At 37.5% G+C, this 24,987-nt stretch overlaps 1 protein-coding gene across 1 annotated transcript in view; it reads left to right on the forward strand.

The window, feature by feature from the left end:
- The first annotated feature begins 19,257 nt into the window (after positions 1-19,257).
- LOC132545679 (cadherin EGF LAG seven-pass G-type receptor 1-like) overlaps positions 19,258-24,987 on the forward strand; it is a 33,300-nt gene continuing 27,570 nt past the window's right edge. Inside the window, exons 1-3 of the mRNA XM_060209367.1 lie at positions 19,258-19,446; positions 23,816-24,033; positions 24,673-24,795. Of these exons, the coding sequence (XP_060065350.1) occupies positions 23,907-24,033; positions 24,673-24,795 (250 nt within the window). The 5' untranslated portion in view covers positions 19,258-19,446; positions 23,816-23,906. The remainder of the gene's footprint in view (positions 19,447-23,815; positions 24,034-24,672; positions 24,796-24,987) is intronic.

Consider the following 24,987-nt stretch of genomic DNA (forward strand, 5'->3'; position numbering starts at 1 on the left):
CAGTCACTATTATCCGGAAGTGTGAATACGGAGGGCGCATTCGCATGGACTTTCTTTCGCAAGTTCATTTTAAACTACTAGTTACCTCCCTTCACATTGTATATGATAATTGCAAGGGACAACGTTCTTACTTTGGCAAAATCTTGGCATCAAAATGTTAAGATGGCTTGTCATATACAACAAAAAACAACCTGTCTTCAGTATCATAATCCCAACTCGACAAATTCAATAAAACTAGGGGAATTATCACTAAAAGAAAGATTTATATGGAGACTTCTGAAAAAGGACAACGGGAATACGACCATGTGCTTTGGAAGCTTACGCGCCTTCTGCTTCATTGACGATACCCGTCGTGTAGATCATGGTCAATCCCAGTAAGTTACATGTAACGTTAGCCCTATGTCACGTTCCCTAATGGGTACACGGTAAACAACGATGGAATCAAGAGGTAGGCCTAAACTAACGAGCATCAGTAGCGTCCAATTACATATCACATAAGGAATTAAAATACATCACATGGATCAGATATCTTATGTGCTATAAATATACTATGTATCATTCAAAATATCATATAAGATTTATCTATTAATTTTCTATAGAGAATATTTTTATGAAAGATACTATGAGATATCTCATATAATGTTGAATCTAATCTTATCAGTGACGTATAATACAGATCTGTATTATACGTCCCTGGTCTTATATAAAATACGAAATTGTGTCAAACTATAAAACTTCTCGAGCACTGTCACAAGGTAGTTGAAAGTATGATGGTAGTGTACCAACACTTTGAAAGAGGGCTTCGTTTATGGTTCTATATGACCAATAATACGTTCTGACGAACCAGTATATTTTTTCTCGAAATTGAGCGGATATTCCTAATCGCTTCAAATGTTTCTTGGCTTCAGTTTTCCTTTCTAGTGCCTCGAGATATCATTCCACGTAATATATGTCATACAGAAACGAGATTTCAGTTATACAACATATTTCATATACGATATACAAAATGTAAGACATCTCTATTCTATAAAACATCTTAAACAGATATTCAACAAAATACCTTTAATATACATTAGTTAACTTCCGTATAATATATCTCATATAGCATGTATAATACAAGATATAATATATTATTTGGCGATATAAGGTATTTTACTTTTAAAACATATAAGATAATATATAATATTACTTAGATAGGTGACACACAAGACATCGCAGTTGGAAGAAATGTTAAGATGGCTTGATTGGCATCATGTAATACGATAACTTGTAATGTACAGATATACTATATTACAGTGCATTATACAATTTACTTCAATTAATTAACGAAAGGACGCACTCTCGCCGAACATACCTTATTATATAAATATAAGTATTTTTGGCCCAAAAAGAAAATTGGATAAAGTTACACTATGAATTTTAAAATATTGTCCAATAAACATGGCATTGAAGTTATGAAGTGTATAAAATATCTTGGTATAGACGTTATCGATTTGCTATCAGGTGAAGAAATAGTAGATTCAATTGATAAAAAAGTAGATCAGCGACTAAAATTTCTCTACAAAAATGAGCAATGTCTATCGTATAGATCGAGAAAAACTCTTTGGTCGGCATTGATTCTTTGTCATTTCGACTATGCGTGTGCTGGTTGGTATGAAGAGTTGTCAAAAAACTAAGATATAAATTACAGGTAGCACAAAACAAAGTAAAAAGGTTTATTTTGAATGTTCAAAATAGGCACAGGTAAAGAATCTACAACATTCTACTTTACAGGCACAAAAGAATGGAATTCAAAATCTTCCATATAGATTATATTAAAAGTTTATCAAAAAAGCTTAAAAGTTCAAAAGTTCAAAACCCAAGTGAAACGTCACTTTCAAAACAAAATGCAAGAGAATCATGATAGTTATTATGTATATTATTGAGGGAAATACATTTGTAAATCCATTTTAAGGACCCCAATGAAAATAAGCGTTTTACCGCTTTTTTTTTGGAAATCCTAGGATATATGTACTTTTGTCTTTATTAATAATGATAACTAGCTGATACGTTAAAGATATATACAAATCTGTACATATTTGTCCTGAATAAATTTAGTATTATTATTATCAAACCGAGTAAATTGTCACTGATAATGTTAACTGGATCTAGGAAACTGATTTGTGGGGAAAGATCATGACATGTCAAGTGGGATTCAAATAAATAAATAGAAACTTTGGCTCTGTTTGGGGAGAATCTCTGACTTTACAATTGTTTCCCACACAGCACTAAAATACACAGTAAGACCACCGTAGACGGTAAAACATTTCCCTTCAATGCTGGCAAATTGGAGATGTTTGTCATTTCCTGCATTTGTTAAGTCACGTTCAGCCGTATTGGGTACAAAGGAGTATGAATATTTTCTATATATTTTGTTAACATATAAATACATGATGGCATCGGAAAATGTCCCACATATCTCCAAATACATGTTCTTTTTCTCTCAAATCTGATTTTCACAAGATTTACAGAATGTGCTCTCTTTCCGACCTGTCGAAAGGCCACCACATGGCCGATGACGTCACTTTCTTTGATTACACGAACACGAATTTGCTATGTAATACACATGTACAGAAAACAAGTGTTTTATTTTGAATATGATCTAATGTCCAATATTACATAATTATTTGCAGAAATGACAGAACTTTTGCTATTGCATTGCCTTGCAAAACACTTGTTGTCAGTCCATTTAAAGAACCCGGACACACTTTTCGCTTTCATTACTAACTTGACCAAAATAATCCTAAATTGTCTTAAAAATCGATATACAGGTATAGGTTTTCGAATAAGAACAGTCCCTTCTGTAAAAGAATCAAAGACTTCTAAAAAAAATTCTGAATTGTTACCTCGCGACATCAAAATATCCACGAAAAACGGTTTGTGGATTCGATGTAGCACTGCTGACGCTACCATTCTTTCTTTAATTTATCTGTTTTCTTGAAAACGAACAGAATCCTGGAAACATGTAGTCACTGTATGCATTGCCTTTGATTTGTCGTGAGGCCATTTCTATTCTGGAACCAATATCTATAGATACATTGGATTTCTTTAAAATTAAATGGAACAGCGAAAACCGTCATTTAACTGTGGAAGAGGCCCTCTGGTTATCGATCGACGTGGAGCAGCCACATCTGGGCGGTTCAATATTGGTACATGCTTTTGTTCGCATTTCTACGTTCGATCGATTGCCGGTCGTGTTGGGAAGCTTGTTAGCGCGAAGGCTGCTGGAATGTCACTACCACCAAGTCTCCTTGAAGGGATCCACACCGCCAATGTTATCCTAGGAGGACCAGCCCAGTCTTGACCTGCTTATCCAGACAAAACACCACCAATAACGAAGTCAAATGCTTTGTAAATCTAAGTCCCAGTGATTACAGTCAGCTACCTAGGAAGTGAAGCCACACATGGTTGTGTGGACCACCAGACACTACATATGATAACTGTTGCTGAGCTTGACTAGTGGAACTGTAGTGACCGTTGTTGAATAGACCAAGGATAAAGCCGAGTCCGGTATAGTTTGTTTCATGTGACTACAACATTTGGAGGAAGTGGATTGTATGAAGTCATGGACAGAACAACTATCAGGTAGGTCTAACCTTTCATTATACTGCCTTGTCGGAGCTTGTATTCGATAAATGGTCTTGTTTTAACCCGTATAGGAATAGTGTGGGAATATCTTCGATAACCAAACAGTACTTACATTAAAATCCAATGGAGATCACCTGTACTCTAGGTATTTAATAGGGATATCTCTAATACCCCGTACCGTACTGTGTATAAAGAGGGGATATCTCTATTACCCCGTACCGTACTGTGTATGTAGTGGGGATATCTCTAATACCCCGTACCGTACTGTGTAAGTTGCCGGGATATCTCTATTACCCCGTACCGTACTGTGTATGTAGTGGGGATATCTCTATTACCCCGTACCGTACTGTGTATGTAGTGGGGATATCTCTATTACCCCGTACCGTACTGTGTAGTAGTGGGGATATCTCTATTACCCCGTACCGTACTGTGTATGTAGTGGGGATATCTCTATTACCCCGTACCGTACTGTGTATGTAGTGGGGATATCTCTAATACCCCGTACCGTACTGTGTAAGTTGCCGGGATATCTCTATTGCCCCGTACCGTACTGTGTATGTAGTGGGGATATCTCTATTACCCCGTACCGTACTGTGTAAGTTGCCGGGATATCTCTATTACCCCGTACCGTACTGTGTATGTAGTGGGGATAATTCTATTACCCCGTACCGTACTGTGTATGTAGTGGGGATCTCTCTATTATCTCGTACCGTACTGTGTCAGTAGAGGGGATATCTCTATTACCCCGTACCGTACTGTGTATGTAGTGGGGATATCTCTATTACCCCGTGCCGTACTTTGTATATAGTGGGGATATCTCTATTACCCTGTACCGTACTGTGTATAAAGAGGGGATATCTCTATTACCCCGTACTGTGTATGTAGTTGGGATATCTCTATAACCCCATACCGTACTGTGTATGTAGTGGGGATATCTCTATTACCCCGTACCGTACTGTGTATGTAGTGGGGATATCTCTGCCGTACTGTGTATATAGTGGGGGATACACACACCTATAACCCCGTAACCGTACTTTGTATATAGTGGGGTACCCCGTAACCGTACTTTGTATATAGTGGGGATATCTCCCCGTACCCCGTAGTGGGGATACACACGTATAATACTAACACGGCGGTATATAGTGGGGATATATAGTGGGGATATCTCTATACACACCTAACACGGCGTGTATATAGTGGGGGATACACACACTATAATATCTAACACCTATTATCTAACCGTACTGTGTATGTAGTGGGGATATCTCTATGATATCTAACACCCCATCTAACACGTACTGTGTATATAGTGGGGATATACACACACCTAACACGGCGGTATATAGTGGGGGATACACACACATAACACGGCGGTATATAGTGGGGGATACACACACCTATAATACACGTACGGTATATGTATAACACGGCGGTAGTGGGGATACACACACATATCTAACACGGCGGTATATAGTGGGGATACACACACCTATGTATCTAACACGGCGGTGGGGGATACACACACCTATAATATCTAACACGGTGTATATAGAGGGGATACACACACCACACGGTATATATATCTCTATACACACACCTAACACGGCGGTATATAGTGGGGGATACACACACCTAACACGGCGGTATATAGTGGGGGATACACACACCTATAATATCTAACACGGCGGTATATAGTGGGGGATACACACACCTATAATATCTAACACGGCGGTATATAGTGGGGGATACACACACCTATAATATCTAACACGGCGGTATATAGTGGGGGATACACACACCTATAATATCTAACACGGCGGTATATAGTGGGGGATACACACACCTATAATATCTAACACGGCGGTATATAGTGGGGGATACACACACCTAACACGGCGGTATATAGTGGGGGGATACACACACCTAACACGGCGGTATATAGTGGGGGATACACACACCTATAATATCTAACACGGCGGTATATAGTGGGGGATACACACACCTAACACGGCGGTATATAGTGGGGGATACACACACCTATGATATCTAACACGGCGGTATATAGTGGGGGATACACACACCTAACACGGCGGTATATAGTGGGGGATACACACACTACACCGTACTGTGTATATAGTGGGGGATACACTCTATATACCCCATACCGTACACGGTGTATATAGTGGGGGATACACACATATATATGGGGGATACACACACCGGTATATAGTGGGGATGTCTAACACGGCGGTATATAGTGGGGGATACCTACACCTATAATATCTAACACGGCGGTATATAGTGGGGGATACACACACCTAACACGGCGGTATATAGTGGGGGGATACACACACCTAACACGGCGGTAGATTGTCGGGTATTAACTGAGCTAACAAGGCGATACACACACCTATAATATCTAACACGGCGGTATATAGTGGGGGATACCTACACCTATAATATCTAACACGGCGGTATATAGTGGGGGATACACAAACCTAACACGGCGGTATATAGTGGGGGATACCTACACCTATAATATCTAACACGGCGGTATATAGTGGGGGATACACACACCTATAATATCTAACACGGCGGTATATAGTGGGGGATACCTACACCTATAATATCTAACACGGCGGTATATAGTGGGGGATACACACACCTATAATATCTAACACGGCGGTATATAGTGGGGGGTACACACGCCTAACACGGCGGTATATAGTGGGGGGATACACACACCTATAATATCTAACACGGCGGTATATAGTGGGGGATACACACACCTAACACGGCGGTTTTTATTGGGGGATACACACACCTAACACGGCGGTATATAGTGGGGGATAAACACCCTAACACTGTGTATGTAGTGGGGGATACACACACCTATAATCTCTACCACCGCGGTCTATAGTGGTGGATTCACCCACCTATGATATCTTACCCGGCGGTATATAGTGGGGGATACACACACCTATGCCCCGTACTGTGTATGTAGTGGGTTTATATCTATTACCAAGTACCGGACTGTGTAAGTAGTAGGGGATATCTCTATTACCCCGTACCGTACTGTGTAAGTAGTGGGTTTATCTCTATTATCCCGTACTTTGTATGTAGTGGGGATCTCTCTATTACCTTGTGCCGTACCGTGTATGTAGTGGGGATATCTCTATTACCCAGTACTGTGTAAGTCGTGGGATTATATCTATTACCCCGTACCGTACTGTGTATGTAGTGGGGATCTCTCTATCACATTGTACCGTACTGTGTATGTAGGAGGGGGTATCTCTATTACCCCGTACTGTGTATGTTGTGGGGACATCTCTATTACCCCGTACCGTACTGTGTATGTAGTAGGGGATATCTCTATTACCCCGTACCGTACTGTGTAAGTAGTGGGATTATATCTATTACCCCGTACCATAATGTGTAAGTAGTAGGGATATCTCTATTACCCAGTACTGTGTAAGTAGTGGGATTATATCTATTACCCCGTACCATAATGTGTAAGTAGTAGGGATATCTCTATTACCCAGTACTGTGTAAGTAGTGGGATTATATCTATTACCCCGTACCGTACTGTGTATGTAGTGGGGATCTCTCTATCACCTTGTACCGTACTGTGTATGTAGTAGGGGATATCTCTATTACCCCGTACTGTGTATGTTGTGGGGACATCTCTATTACCCCGTACCGTACTGTGTATGTAGTAGGGGATATCTCTATTACCCCGTACCGTACTGTGTAAGTAGTGGGATTATATCTATTACCCCGTACCATAATGTGTAAGTAGTAGGGATATCTCTATTACCCAGTACTGTGTAAGTAGTAGGGGATATCTCTATTACCCTGTACTGTGTATGTATTGGGGATATCTCTATTACCCCGTACTGTGTATGTAGTGGGGGTATCTCTTTTACCCCGTACCGTACTGTGTATGTAGTATGGGATATCTCTATTGCTCCGTACCGTACTGTGTATGTAGTGGGATTATATCTATTACCCCGTACCGTACTGTGTATGTAGCAGGGGATATTTCTATTACCCAGTACTGTGTAAGTAGTAGGGGATATCTCTATTACCCTGTACTGTGTATGTATTGGGGATATCTCTATTACCCCGCACAGTGTATGTAGTGGGGGTATCTCTTTTACCCTGTACTGTGTATGTAGTGGGGATATCTCTTTTACCCCGTACCATAATGTGTAAGTAGTAGGGAATATCTCTTTTACACCGTAGCGTACTGTGTAAGTAGTGGGATTATATCTATTACCCCGTACCATAACGTGTAAGTAGTAGGGGATATCTCTATTACCCAGTACTGTGCAAGTAGTGGGGATATCTCTATTACCCCGTACTGTGTATGTAGTGGGGATATCTCTATAACCTTGTACCGTACTGTGTATGTAGTAGGGGATATCTCTATTACCCAATACCGTACTGTGTATATAGTGGGGATATCTATATTACCCCGTACCGTACTCTGTCTATTAGTTTATACCTCTTTGTGTCTGAAATGTTGATAGTGAAGATCGCGTATTTAAAGGGTGTCGTACTTCAGATATTGCGGATATCCAGCTATCACCTCGTGCCGTCCTGTAAATGTCGCGTGGATCCCCGTTACACCATTTACCGTATTGCAGTGTTTGCAGTCACCCCTTTCCTACCCGTACCGTACACTGTATGTAATGCAGATCCCTCTATTACCTCTACCGAAGTCTGCATGTAGCAGGGATCACTCTCTGCGTACCCTATATTAAGTATGTAGTGTGGATACTGTAAATGTAGTAGATATCTCTCTATCATCCTGTGCAGTAGTGCGGATATTGCGGTATCCCATTTTACCCGGTACCGCACTGTGAACAGTGGGCATCACCATTCTCACCGTTCCCTATTGTGTATGTAGCGGAGATTTCTCTTTCACCTCGTACCGTACTGTAAATGCGCTGCTGTTGTAACTTAGAAAGAATAAAGAAAAAAAAAACTAGGCTATGTCATCAACACCCTACATTGTTTTCCAAACAGATAAACCCTGCGGTGTACATGTAAGTTGAAACTGATCATTATCAAGTTCCATGAGGCCAATCAAATTGAATTTATCAGGCTATATTGCCTGAAAAAAAAATGTTCAGATCCACCACAACACGGAATTTGATGTCAGCTTTCATAGATACTCGAAACTGCATCGTGTTTTACTGGCAGAAAAAAAACAATGTATCTACGTAAATTTATAAACGTAATCGTGCATCATTACAGTACATGTAATCAGGGTCTTTGTAACATGTAGACCTGTCCGGTGTCACATGTAATTAGGGTACCTGTAACATGTAGACCTGTCCGGTGTCATATGTAATAAGGGCACCTGTAACATGTAGACCTGCCCGGTGTCATATGTAATAAGGGCACCTGTAACATGTAGACCTGTCCGGTGTCATATGTAATAAGGGCACCTGTAACATGTAGAAATGTCTGGTGTCACATGTAATCAGGGTACCTGTAACATGTAGACCTGACCGCTGTCACATGTAATCAGGGTACCTGTAACAGGTAGACCTGCCCGCTGTCACATGTAATTAGGGTACCTCTAACAGGTAGACCTGTCCAGTGTCACATGTAATCAGGGTATCTGTAACATGTAGACCTGTCCGGTGTCACATGTAATCAGGGTACCTGTAACAGGTAGACCTGCCCGCTGTCACATGTAATTAGGGTACCTGTAACATGTAGACCTGTCCGGTGTCACATGTAATCAGGGTACCTGTAACAGGTAGGCCTGCCCGCTGTCACATGTAATCAGGGTACCTGTAACATGTAGACCTGTCCGGTGTCAGATGTAATCAGGGTACCTGTAACAGGTAGACCTGTCCGGTGTCAGATGTAATCAGGGTACCTGTAACAGGTAGACCTGCCCGCTGTCACATGTAATCAGGGTACCTGTAACAGGTAGACCTGCCCGCTGTCAGATGTAATCAGGGTACCTGTAACAGGTAGACCTGTCCGGTGTCAGATGTAATCAGGGTATCTGTAACAGGTAGACCTGTCCGGTGTCAGATGTAATCAGGGTACCTGTACCATGTAGACCTGCACGGTGTCACGTGTAATCAGGGTACCTGTAACAGGTAGACCTGTCCGGTGTCACATGTAATCAGGGTACCTGTAACAGGTAGAACTGTCCGGAGTCAGATGTAATCAGGGTACCTGTAACAGGTAGACCTGTCCGCTGTCAGATGTAATCAGGGTATCTGTAACAGGTAGACCTGTCCGGTGTCAGATGTAATCAGGGTACCTGTAACAGGTAGACCTGCCCGCTGTCACATGTAATCAGGGTACCTGTAACATGTAGACCTGCCCGCTGTCACATGTAATCAGGGTACCTGTAACATGTAGACCTGTCCACTGTCACATGTAATCAGGGTACCTGTACCATGTAGACCTGCACGGTGTCACGTGTAATCAGTGTACTTGTACTTTTTTGAACTGTCCAGCATTCTACTTAATCAGTGTATCTGTAAGACTGTCCGACGTTCTTTGAAATCAGTGCACCTGTATTACTGTCCGGTGTCATATATAATCATTGTGCCTGTAGATGTTTCATTATTAAGTGATGTTGATCGCAGTCAGATTTCAAGTGGATTGATCCAATTTTTAGAATAAAATGATCATGGAAATTATAACTGGAAGTCGAACCTGTCAGTAAGTGACGACGTTTTGTGTAAAACGGACTCTGAATTAAAAGTTTGGACTTTCAGATCGACGTCTACTGTGGCAGATGAAATTTAAAAACTTGGTAATCCAGTCTGTTATTGTGATAATAATGATTCTATGGCAAAATTACATGTTTAATAATAAATCGTTTCTGTTATAACTTGATAGCCTGATTTCTATGATCCCCGAAGGGAGAGCATATAGTCGCCGCTTTGTCCGTCCGTCCGTCATAATTTTGTCCTGACCATAACACAAACACTATAAGAGGTATAACGACGAAACATCATAGGTAGACAGATCTCAACGAGAAGGAGGGCAGTGCACAAGAATCATAACCCTGTTATTGCCCTTTGTTATTTTTCATACTTAAATTTTGTCCCATTCGTGGAGCATAACCCGTCTCTTACGGCCCTTGTTTGTGAAGGTCTTACTTATGTACAACATGTCAGTGCACTGTATATTGATACCGAAGTGAAAATGACCGGCGGCCAGTTTTGTTTAACTAGGAGACATTTAGATTTATTAATTCTAACACCGACCGAATCACTGTCAATTATAGTATACAGTCTCATGTACTATAGTTTGGTGTGGTGATGAAATATAGACGAATGCAACACAAAATGTAAATATTACATTTATATGTACCAGGATTACTTTTTGCTGGGCGTCTCACCTTTGCCACCGAATGTGTATTCATACACTTGACCAGGCGATGTGCTCCCAACTGGCTTATATAGGACTAAACGGGAAACTGGTGATACAATGTAAATATATCATTGTAGCGAACAATCATACTCATATTTAAATCTGTACCAACCAATCATACACGTGTTTACATCATTGTACCCAACAATCATACACGTGTTTAAACATTGTACCGACCAATCATACACGTGTTTACATTATAGTACCGAACACTCATACACGTGTTTTCATCATTGTACCGACCAATCATACACGTGTTTACATCATTGTACCTAACAATCATACTCGTGTTTACATCATTGTACATAACAATCATACTCGTGTTTACATCATTGTAGCGACCAATCATACACGTGTTTACATCATTGTACCTAACAATCATACACGTGTTTACATCAGTGTACCGACCAATCATACATGTGTTTACATTATAGTACATGACAGTCATACATATGTTGACATCATGGTACCTAACAATCATACGCGTGTTTAAATTATAGTACATGACAATCATACACGTGTTGACATCATGGTACCTGACAATCATACACGTGTTTACATTATAGTACATGACAATCATACATATGTTGACATCATGGTACCTAACAATCATACACGTGTTGACATCATTGTACATGACAATCTACTTGGCATTTACATCTAACGATTGTTGTATCTGATGTAGTCTATACTATTTACATGTAGTCTAAGGTATTTACATGTAGTCTATACTATTTACATGTAGTCTAAGGTATTTACATGTAGTCTATACTATTTACATGTAATCTAAGGAATTTACATGTAGTCTATACTATTTACATGTAATCTAAGGAATTTACATGTAGTCTATACTATTTACATGTAGTCTTTACTATTTACATGTAGTCTTTACTATTTACACGTAGTCTATACTATTTACATGTAGTCTTTACTATTTACATGTAGTCTATACTATTTACATGCAATCTATACTATTTACATGTAGTCTATACTATTTACATGTAGTCTAAGGTATTTACATGTAGTCTATACTATTTACATGTAGTCTATACTATTTACATGTAGTCTCTACTATTTACACGTAGTCTATACTATTTACATGTAATCTATACTATTTACATGTAGTCTAAGGTATTTACATGTAGTCTATACTATTTACATGTAGTCTATACTATTTACATGTAGTCTATACTATTTACATGTAGTCTAAGGTATTTACATGTTGTCTATACTATTTACATGTAGTCTATACTATTTACATGTAATCTAAGGTATTTACATGTAATCTATACTATTTACATGTAGTCTATACTATTTACATGTAGTCTATACTATTTACATGTAGTCTAAGGTATTTACATGTAGTCTATACTATTTACATGTAGTCTATACTATTTACATGTAGTCTATACTATTTACATGTAGTCTAAGGTATTTACATGTAGTCTATACTATTTACATGTAGTCTATACTATTTACATGTAGTCTAAGGTATTTACATGTAATCTATACTATTTACATGTAGTCTATACTATTTACATGTAGTTGCATCTAGTGCATCATGTGATCTTTACATTTAATGTAGTTCATGACATTTGCATCAGGTGGTGAAAATAATATGTACATTTAATATTACATGTATTCTGTAAATTTCCATCTAATGTTATTTACGGTTTAGTATGTCTGTGATAGTAACATTTAACGACATTTAACCTAATGATATTTGTATCTGATGTAGTCTACTTGACATTTACATCTAATGATATTTGTATCTGATGTAGTCTACTTGGCATTTACATCTAACGATTCTTGTATCTGATGTAGTCTGTACTTTTTACATGTAGTCTAAGGTATTTACATGTAGTCTATACTATTTACATGTAGTCTAAGGTATTTACATGTAGTCTATACTATTTACATGTAATCTAAGGAATTTACATGTAGTCTATACTATTTACATGTAGTCTTTACTATTTACATGTAGTCTTTACTATTTACATGTAGTCTATACTATTTACATGTAATCTAAGGTATTTACATGTAGTCTATACTATTTACATGTAGTCTATACTATTTACATGTAGTCTAAGGTATTTACATGTAGTCTATACTATTTACACGTAGTCTATACTATTTACATGTAGTCTATACTATTTACATGTAGTTGCATCTAGTGCAGTCTGTGATCTTTACATTTACATGTAGTTCATGACATTTACATCTTAGGTGGTGAAAATAATATGTACATTTAATATCTAATGTATTCTGTAAATTTACATGTTATTTACGGTTTAGTATGTCTGTATTTACATGTAACGACATTTAACCTAATGATATTTGTACATGTAGTCTACTTGACATTTACATCTAATGATATTTGTATCTGATGTAGTCTACTTGGCATTTACATCTAACGATATTTACATGTAGTCTATACTATTTACATGTAGTCTAAGGTATTTACATGTAGTCTATACTATTTACATGGAGTCTAAGGTATTTACATTTAGACTATACTATTTACATGTAATCTAAGGAATTTACATGTAGTCTATACTATTTACATGTAATCTAAGGAATTTACATGTAGTCTATACTATTTACATGTAGTCTCTTCTATTTACATGTATTCTTTTCTATTTACATGTAGTCTATACTATTTACATGTAATCTAAGGTATTTACATGTAGTCTATACTATTTACATGTAGTCTATACTATTTACATGTAATCTAAGGAATTTACATGTAGTCTATACTATTTACATGTAGTCTATACTATTTACATGTAGTCTATACTATTTACATGTTGTCTATACTATTTACATGTAGTCTAAGGTATTTACATGTAGTCTATACTATTTACATGTAGTCTATACTATTTACATGTAGTCTAAGGTATTTACATGTAATCTATACTATTTACATGTAGTCTATACTATTTACATGTAATCTATACTATTTACATGTAGTCTATACTATTTACATGTAGTCTATACTATTTACATGTAGTCTATACTATTTACATGTAGTCTAAGGTATTTACATGTAGTCTATACTATTTACATGTAGTCTAAGGTATTTACATGTAGTCTATACTATTTACATGTAATCTAACTATTTACATGTAGTCTATACTATTTACATGTAATCTATACTATTTACATGTAGTCTATACTATTTACATGTAGTCTATACTATTTACATGTAGTCTAAGGTATTTACATGTAATCTATACTATTTACATGTAGTCTATACTATTTACATGTAGTCTAAGGTATTTACATGTTGTCTATCTATTTACATGTACTATTTACATGTAGTCTATACTATTTACATGTAGTCTAAGGTATTTACATGTAATCTATACTATTTACATGTAGTCTATACTATTTACATGTAGTCTATACTATTTACATGTAGTCTATACATATTTACATGTAGTCTATACTATTTACATGTAATCTAAGGTATTTACATGTAGTCTAAGGTATTTACATGTAATCTATACTATTTACATGTAGTCTATACTATTTACATGTAGTCTAAGGTATTTACATGTTGTCTATACTATTTACATGTAGTCTATACTATTTACATGTAGTCTATACTATTTACATGTAGTCTAGGGTATTTACACGTAGTCTGTATTATTTACATGTAGTCTATACTATTTACATGTAGTCTATACTATTTACTTGTAGTCTCTACTATTTACATGTAGTCTAAGGTATTTACATGTTGTCTATACTATTTACATGTAGTCTATCTATACTATTTACATGTAGTCTATACTATTTACATGTAGTCTATACTATTTACATGTAGTCTAAGGTATTTACATGTAGTCTATACTATTTACATGTAGTCTATACTATTTACATGTTGTCTAAGGTATTTACATGTAATCTATACTATTTACATGTAGTCTATACTATTTACATGTAGTTGCATCTAGTGCAGTCTGTGATCTTTACATTTAATGTAGTTCATGACATTTGCATCTTAGGTGGTGAAAATAATATGTACATTTAATATCTAATGTATTCTGTAAATTTCCATCTAATGTTATTTACGGTTTAGTATGTCTGTGATAGTAACATTTAACGACATTTAATCTAATGATATTTGTATCTGATGTAGTCTACTTGACATTTACATCTAATGATATTTGTATCTGATGTAGTCTACTTGGCATTTACATCTAACGATTGTTGTATCTGATGTAGTCTACTTGACATTGACATCTAATGATTTTTGTATCTGATGTAGTCTACTTGACATTTACATCTAATGATTTTTGTATCTGATGTAGTCTACTTGACATTTACATCTAATGATTTTTGTATCTGATGTAGTCTACTTGACATTATCTGATGTAGTCTACTTGACATTGACATCTAATGATATTTGTATCTGATGTAGTCTACTTGACATTGACATCTAATGATATTTGTATCTGATGTAGTCTACTTGACATTGACATCTAATGATATTTGTATTTGATGTAGTCTACTTGACATTGACATCTAATGATATTTGTATCTGATGTAGTCTACTTGACATTGACATCTAATGATATTTGTATCTGATGTAGTCTACTTGACATTGACATCTAATGATATTTGTATCTGATGTAGTCTACTTGACATTGACATCTAATGATATTTGTATCTGATGTAGTCTACTTGACATTGACATCTAATGATATTTGTATCTGATGTAGTCTACTTGACATTGACATCTAATGATATTTGTATCTGATGTAGTCTACTTGACATTGACATCTAATGATATTTGTATCTGATGTAGTCTACTTGACATTGACATCTAATGATATTTGTATCTGATGTAGTCTACTTGACATTGACATCTAATGATATTTGTATCTGATGTAGTCTACTTGACATTGACATCTAATGATATTTGTATCTGATGTAGTCTACTTGACATTGACATCTAATGATATTTGTATCTGATGTAGTCTACTTGACATTGACATCTAATGATTTTTGTATCTGATGTAGTTAACTTGACATTGACATCTAATGATTTTTGTATCTGATGTAGTCTACTTGACATTGACATCTAATGATATTTGTATCTGATGTAGTCTACTTGACATTGACATCTAATGATATTTGTATCTGATGTAGTCTACTTGACATTGACATCTAATGATATTTGTATCTGATGTAGTCTACTTGACATTGACATCTAATGATATTTGTATCTGATGTAGTCTACTTGACATTGACATCTAATGATATTTGTATCTGATGTAGTTAACTTGACATTTACATGTAATGATATTTACATTTGAGGTAGTCGTCCTGAAATTTACAACTTATGATATTTACAGTTAGTAATAATTACACCTAATATAGTGTATACATGTGATTGAGTAGCCTGATATCAAGTCTTTTCATGTCCTGGTTTATAAATATCAAATGAAAATAAGACAGTTCACCTGTCAATTATAGTCAGCTTCAAGTTAACTCTGTGTAATTAAAACCCTAAAATAGTCACGAAAAGCGCATTGTATTCCCCATGCCAATCTGTCAAAATCATCTGGCTGAGCATTCATGTCCCCTGCCTTTACAAGTTAATCAATGCTAGTAGCGACATCTAGCGTAATTGTGTGTACACACGTCCTAATGAATCGGCCTGATATAAATTAATACCAAATTAGTTTAATTGAGTGATTTGTTGATGGATAGGACACAGAATGTACCATTAATCGGAAACTGGTGTTGACGAAACCTCTCCCCTCCTCCAATAGAATGTTCAGCAAGTACAAGCAAGGCATGGAGTTCCACAGAATGATGTTAACGTTCCTTCTCATCATTCATGTGTCAAGATTTTTTCTTCACGAAAAATCCGTCCGAATAATGAATCTGATAAAGAACTCAACTGTATCTTATAGTCCTGCCATGGTGGTTTTTCAGCTATATATTTGAATCACGATATCATATATTATATACAATTTGTATATGGTGATGCATGTATGTTGTTCATTGCTGGCAGTGTCTAACTATATCTAATACTTGTAGTGTGACGCTGCATCTAATACTGGTAGTGTGACGCTGTATTTAATACTGCTAGTGTGACGCTGTATCTAATACTGGTAGTGTGACGCTATATCTAATACTGGTAGTGTGACGCTATATCTAATACTGGTAGTGTGACGCTATATCTAATACTGGTAGTGTGACGCTATATCTAATACTGGTAGTGTGACGCTATATCTAATACTGGTAGTGTGACACTATATCGGATACTGGTAGTGTGACGCTATATCTAATACTGGTAGTGTGACGCTATATCTAATACTGGTAGTGTGATGCTATATCTAATACTGGTAGTGTGACGATATATCTAATACCGGTAGTGTGACGCTCTGTCTATTACTGGTAGTGTGATGCTATATCTAATACTGGTAGTGTGATGCTATATCTAATACTGGTAATGTTACGCCATGTCTAATACTGGTAGTGTGACGCTATATCTAATACTGGTAGTGTGACGATATATCTAATACTGGTGGCGTGACGCTATATCTAATAATGGTAGTGTGACGCTATATCTAATAATGGTAGTGTGACGCTATATCTAATACTGGTAGTGTGACGCTCTGTCTATTACTGGTAGTGTGATGCTATATCTAATACTTGTAGTGTGACACTGTATCTAATACTGGTAGTGTGACGCTATATCGGATCCTGGTAGTGTGACGCTATATCTAATACTGGTAGTGTGACGCTTTATCTAATATTGGTAGTGTGACGCTATATCTAATACTGGTAGTGTGACTCTGTATCTAATACTGATAGTGTGACGCTATATCGGATACTGGTAGTGTGACGCTATATCTAATACTGGTAGTGTGACGCTATATCGGATACTGGTAGTGTGACGCTATATCTAATACTGGTAGTGTGACACTATATCGGATACTGGTAGTGTGACGCTATATCTAATACTGGTAGTGTGACGCTTTATCTAATACTGGTAGTGTGACGCTATATCTAATACAGGTAGTATGACACTTTATCTAATACAGGTAGTGTAACGCTTTGTCTGTTACTGGTACTGTGACACTATATCTAATACAGGTAATGTGATGCTTTATCTAATACTGGTAATGTGACGCTTTGTCAGTTACTGGTACTGTGACACTATATCTAATACAGGTAGTATGACACTATCTAATACAGGTAGTGTAACGCTTTGTCTGTTACTGGTACTGTAACGCTTTGTCTATTACTGGTAGTGTGACGCTATATCTGATACAGGTAGTGTGACGCTTTTTCTGTTACTGGTACTGTGACGCTTTGTATATTACTGGTAGTGTGACGCTATATCTAATACTGGTAGTGTGACGCTATATCTAATACTGGTACTGTGACGCTTTGTCTATTACTGGTTGTGTGACTCTATCTACATTGCCAGAGATTGTGTAAGCAGTGTCAGATAATATATAGTTGTAAGGCGCAGACTGGTATCGAGTTAACGGCCGTACTGGGCGAGTTAGTCTGCTCGTACAAGGTCACGTGACAAGCTAATGGAGATGAAATACACATCGAAAGGCGATTGAACACTTTGTTTGAGCACAAAATAGTAACTTCAGCGTCACGATCGAGAAAGATAAGACAAAATTAGATCCTAATTTGTACAAAGCGGTAGCGTACACCGGAGGTACATGTCACGGTTAGTGTAACAGAGACAATTTTAACATCGTTTGGGACCAAAAAGACAGCATGGATATCTCTGTGCCCGTCTGCACGCGCAGTCTTTGATCTGTAATAATAGTATCAACGAGATTTGTGCATACTACTCCATAAGGTCTGAAGCAGGCTGTGCACACACAGCAAGGTCTAAAGAAAATTGTGTGGATAAGACATCTTAGTCGGCAGCAGACGTTGTGGGTAACGTCTGGTGTGAAGCAAATGACGTCGGTAACACAAGGTCTGAAGCAGACTGTGTGGGTAGGACAAATCACGGTTAGTGTAACAGAGACAATTTTAACATCGTTTGGGACCAAAAAGACAGCATGGATATCTCTGTGCCCGTCTGCACGCGCAGTCTTTGATCTGTAATAATAGTATCAACGAGATTTGTGCATACTACACCATAAGGTCTGAAGCAGGCTGTGCACACACAGTAACTAAAGAAAATTGTGTGGATAAGACATCTGAAGCAAACGACCTCGGCAACACAAGGTCTGAAGCAGACTGTGTGGGTAGGACGACTTGGTCGGCAGCAGACGTTGTGGGTAACGTCTGGTCTGAAGCAATCGACGTCGGTAACACAAGGTCTGAAGCAGACTGTGTGGGTAGGACGACTTGGTCGGCAGCAGACGTGGGTAACGTCTGGTCTGAAGCAAACGACCTCGGCAACACAAGGTAAAAAGTAGAAAATTATTGAGTTAAGACCCGGTCTAAAGTAGACTACATGTTTGTCGGTAACTTCAGATTTCTCGAACAGTCAAACGTGACATTTTCAAAATTGACATCTCTGCAGAAATAAAAGCCTTGGGGCGGTGAGCAACGTGCATTTTTAGCAAAATTCAGTCAGTATAAAGATAAGATGGTCTGTCCTAAATAAAACCAAAAAACTTAGAAATGGAGGGGCAGTTTTCAGGATTATCTCGATCTGTGTTTATTGGAATGAAAACAGATTTTCATGACGCGCACTTGCTACGCTACAGCAACACCTGTGTAACTTGTCTATTAATTAAAATTAATTAATTAAAAAAATGAAACATCAAAATTGTACGATGAAACCTAAATACTGTAAACACAGACTCGTTGGTTTTTAACTTGGCACCATGGCAAATACAATTTGTTAATGACTCCCGAGAAAAATGTGCAATCTAATATCTTTTCTAGGATGTATGACTAATAAATAGCGAATCTGTTTGTTTATCCTCCAGATCGATAACCATTCTTACCAAGACAGTGCCCTGATGGCGCGATAGGGAGCTAATCGGGCGCAAGTAGAGAAGAATTTATTTTCATATAAAGTGACTAATCAGTAAGAGAGGGAGAGAAAAAGAGACAGGATTATTTCAGGAATGTCTGATATACACAATCTTCAGCACGCTTGTCCCTGATGCACATAAGGAATAACATACTCGTCCATCTGTCCCTCGCAAACAACTCACAGCGTACTTGTCTGTCTGAGATGAATGGGAGTTTTAAGTCTGTGAGGTTTGACAGGATAATGTAGGGAATAGAAACAAACAACACAGTTACTAAACACCCCAACACTTTATTGAAGTTGAATCATTTCGTGTCAAAGTGTTTGTGACGCTACATTGTAAATTAACAATTTAGTCAACAGGTTTTTAAAATTAGATGTGGTTGATTTATCAAATGTGATTTATTTATCATAACTTAACATAAAAAAAATCAAAATTACTAAACACCCATTGATTACATAACATACGCATCATATTCAGTGTGTACACAACATTTCCTTGAAATCAATGTTTACAGAAGCATCCCTTTATAGTCTGTGTTTACACAACATAAACTTGTTAACCTGGTGTTTCAACAACATATACCTTACCTACCTAGTGTTTACACAACATGTACTTTATAACCCAGTGTTTCCACAGCATCTACTTTATATCACCCAGTGTTTACACAACTTACACTTTATGGAACCCAGTGTTTACACAACATACCCTTTATAACCTAGTGTTTACGCAAAATACCCTTTATAGCACCCATTGTTTACACAACATACCATTTATAACCTAGTGTTTACACAACATACCCTTTATAACCTAGTGTTTACACAACATACCCTTTATAGAACCCAGTGTTTACACAACATACCCTTTATAACCTAGTGTTTACACAACATACCCTTTATAGAACCCAGTGTTTCCACAACATACACTTTACATAGCCAGTGTTTACACAACATACCCTTTATAACCTAGTGTTTACACAACGTATCCCAGATAATAAATGTATGAAATCAAAGAAACGACAGAATCTTTCCCTATTGTGAATTTTCCATTTCTGGATAGCAATTCTTGCATCCCCAACCTATAGTGTTTACATGTCGCAGTTGATTCGATATGCTAGGGCCTTTTCTCATATCACGACTTTCGTGCAAGAAGTCGTTAACTTACGGAAAAACTTTTACACATGTTTCGATATTCTAGGACTTTCGTTCAAGAAGTCGTCAACTGACGGACAAACCCGTAACACAGGGTTCCAGTAGATGCAAGCTGATGAAAAATATTGGGAAGTTTAACGGTCGTCACAGTAATCTTGTTGAGAAGTATTTGATTTCTTTTGGCGTTGATTTGTGTTCCGTTGTTGTATATATTGTTCTCATTCCAGAACGTGACATTACTCACTTGGATTGACCAAGTTTTTTTTTTAAATGGCTGGTGTCGTCGATGAAATAGTAGACGCTTTCTCTTCCGGAGCACCTGGACTTATTCTTCTTGTACTTTGTTCGAGAACCTCCGTGTAAATCTTTCGTTTGTTTATATAACACCCTGGTTTTATTGAATTTGAGTTATGATTTTGTTGACTTGTTGGTATTTTATTGTGTTTTTATCGAATGTTTTCATTCTATGCTGAATAACCTGTTTACACGACGAGCTTATTTCAGGTTTTTACATACATACTTCTTAAACACTATGTAGACCGTGTTAATTTCCAGTTGTACGCGGCATATATGTGCATGCAGTATTTGCGGAGTGGCCACATGCCTACAGAATACACGGCTTGAATCCTAATTAGCATTTACCAAAATCTTCTGCCATTTACATTTGATGTATGACGTGTCATTTTAAGATCGTATGAATAATCTAGGCAAAGTTTTTCGTCTTTGATATGATGTACGGTTTCGTTTTTCGTATCGTCTTTAATAAGACAGTTACCAAGCGCGTGAGAGTGACGGACGCAGTAAAACTGCCGATCATTCCTGATACCGCAGTATTACATTAGCCATGCGCTCGGTTACACAGAAGCATTCATTATAACGGCACGCATTTGCAATATTAGTGGTATCTTGCATGCGAATTCTTATTTATCTAGTGATTTTGAAAACAAATATTGCTTCATATATCATAGTAAATCTCGTAGAATTCGAGGCTGATAGTAAGACCAGGCAAACTGGCGGTCAGGATTAAGTCGCGTCGCTGGTGATATCTTGGAATAGAGATCAAAATTACTGCCAGGCTTAAAGCTTACGGTCAGATGAATTCGGTGACGTCATGTTAACAACACATAAAACATTTTTTGTGAAATATTCGAGGCACCTTTTTACTGCTGCAGTTGCCACTAGTAACATAACGAAATAACGAAAACATGTAACGAAAAATTACGAAAACACGAAGTCATTGTACAAAACGTCGTTCTTTCCTTCGCCGGACGAAAAATACGATGATAATCGACATTTCGTACGCAACAGAAGACAGATTTTGTTATCTGAAAAAAAATCTATTTCGCTTAAATTTACTTATTTCGTTATAGCGTCGCAAAAAGACGATGCTTAGCAGAGCAAATGACAAACTTAATAAACGAAATGGTGCATCGGGTTAACCTGTAAAGGGAGATAACCAGAGTGACGTGTTCGAGAACACTTGTATGTTAACACAATACTTGTATGCACCGAGTAGCTATGAAGTGTAGGCAGCACGAGACCTCACCATTCTCCGTAATGAATTTACTGATGATACCCTATGATGAATGTTGAGATCTGACCCGAGAAGAATTAGTCCGGCGCCGTGTACTCCGGTCAGTGTTTGTTTTATGACAAAAGACGATAAAGAGCCGTATATCGTTAATTAGGTTTCCGAGCTAGTATCACTTTGTTACTTGTCTGTTATTGATACTTTTTGAAGAACCTGTTTTCCTCGGTTTTCCGGATGACTGTTGAATTTTTAACATTTCCGTTTATCAAGGAGTTGATCACAAGTTATCAAATTGCTTGATTTCTTATAGATGTACAATTATCAAAGTGAACCCGCTTAGTTGTTAGTAAGCATTTAAACATAATTTCTTTGAACTTGATGAAATGAAATAACCGTTTCTTGCGAATTTATTGAGTTAAAATAAAAAAAGCATCCACATGGGTTTGCCACACAGATTTCCTACTAAAATAAACTATACGGTATGCGGTCATGAGAGAACGGTATATGGTTGTGAGATACGGTATGTGGTTACAAAATACGGTTTGTGGTTATGAGAGTGCGGTCCGTGGTTGTGAGAGTACGGTGTGTGGTTATGAGAGTACGGTGTTGTAGTGAGAGTGCGGTGTGTAGTTGAGTACGGTATATGGATGTGGTGCTGCAGTGGAACAAGACTGATTTTCTTTCTATCACCATACAATTTGTGTTTCTCAGAAGCTAGAATACGTCTGTGACGATAATGAATACTAAGTGTAAATTGGTCGGCGGAACATTGACATGTAATAGGTGGTTAGCGCCGTAAATGACCGTCAGACATACTAACGGAGATACACTCAATGCTGGCGAATTGACGCTCGTCAGTCGAGGCACTTTGTCTGGAACCGCCCTGTGTCTTTGGTGTCTGGAGCCGTAGCTAGAACATACAAATCTCTGTATGATATAATATTCATTCTGATAGTCGTAAGCCCGGGGCTTCACAAAGGTAATAACTGCTGTACGCAGGGAGATTGGCGTACGTAAGAGCTGACGAACAGACGGTAAGACGGTAGGTCCTCGGAACGGAGGGGGATCAATATAGTTTCTAATCTCTCACACGCCACTCTCTTCCCCAGATAAACACCCGACAATTTTAGCCAACACCAACTCTCAGTTACGACGACGACGACGACGACGACGACGAAGACGACGACGAAGAATGGTGCAATGTCCTATGGACGGAAAGCCGGTTACTTTGAGGGAGTGGCGGAAAAAATCTGTGGAGTTGGACTAAGCATCGCATTTATTTCTCTATTTGGATTGTCCTGTGTGAGCAAACATGGCGTCACCGCCGGTAAGTATACACATACATCACACGGTATAAATCTTTATACAAAATATTACATATAATTCATATCGTTTGTCTGGACAAATGTTTAAACAATCCGTTTCGTGGCATAAACGATGTTTGTGCGTACAAATCGATATATGAAATTGTTCGTGGAAATCGTATTTGTTGTCTGTACTAAACGTCATACAAATTGTTCGTGGTAATCAAATATTGATTGTCTGTACAGAACGCCAAATTGTTCGTGGTAATCATATTTGTTGTCTGTACTGAACATCATACAAATTGTTCGTGGTAATCATATTTGTTGTCTGTACTAAACGTCATACAAATTGTTCTTGGTAATCAAATATTGATTGTCTGTACAGAACGCCATACAAATTGTTCGTGGTAACCATAGTTGTTGTCTGTTCAGAATGCCATACAAATTGTTCGTGGTAATCAAATATTGGTTGTCTGTACAGAACGTCATAAAATTGTTCGTGGTAATCATATTTGTTGTCTGTACAGAACGTCATACATATTGTTCATGGTATACCTATTTTTATCTGTACTGAACGTCATACAACTTCTGGTATTTTTCTGTACACAATGACACACATTTGTTTGGTTTGCCACTTACCGTGATAAGTTTTGTCTTCTCAGCCACAGATTTTGCGTCGGCCTGTCACAGTTCCTACTATAACAATCCCGAATGCATAGACCATCCGGACGGGTATGGCTGCGAGTGTGGGTCCGGCTTTCATTGGAACACGGAGCAGTGCATGTGTAAGTATAGATGGATGTGTCACATTGTTATTGTCGACATAAGGCCATGATAGTCTGTCAGAACGAGTCTAACACTTAGAGAACCCACTAACAACAGACGGTGTTTGTTTTACTGTCTATATATTTTGTGGATTCATCTTTGGAATTAGTGTACGTGTGATATGTGGACTCGCTGCGAACTTACTGTAAATA

The sequence above is a fragment of the Ylistrum balloti genome, unplaced genomic scaffold (genome assembly GCF_031769215.1).
Source record: "Ylistrum balloti isolate Yb309-2 unplaced genomic scaffold, AGI_CSIRO_Ybal_v1 Utg369852, whole genome shotgun sequence".
NCBI lineage: Eukaryota > Metazoa > Mollusca > Bivalvia > Pectinida > Pectinidae > Ylistrum > Ylistrum balloti.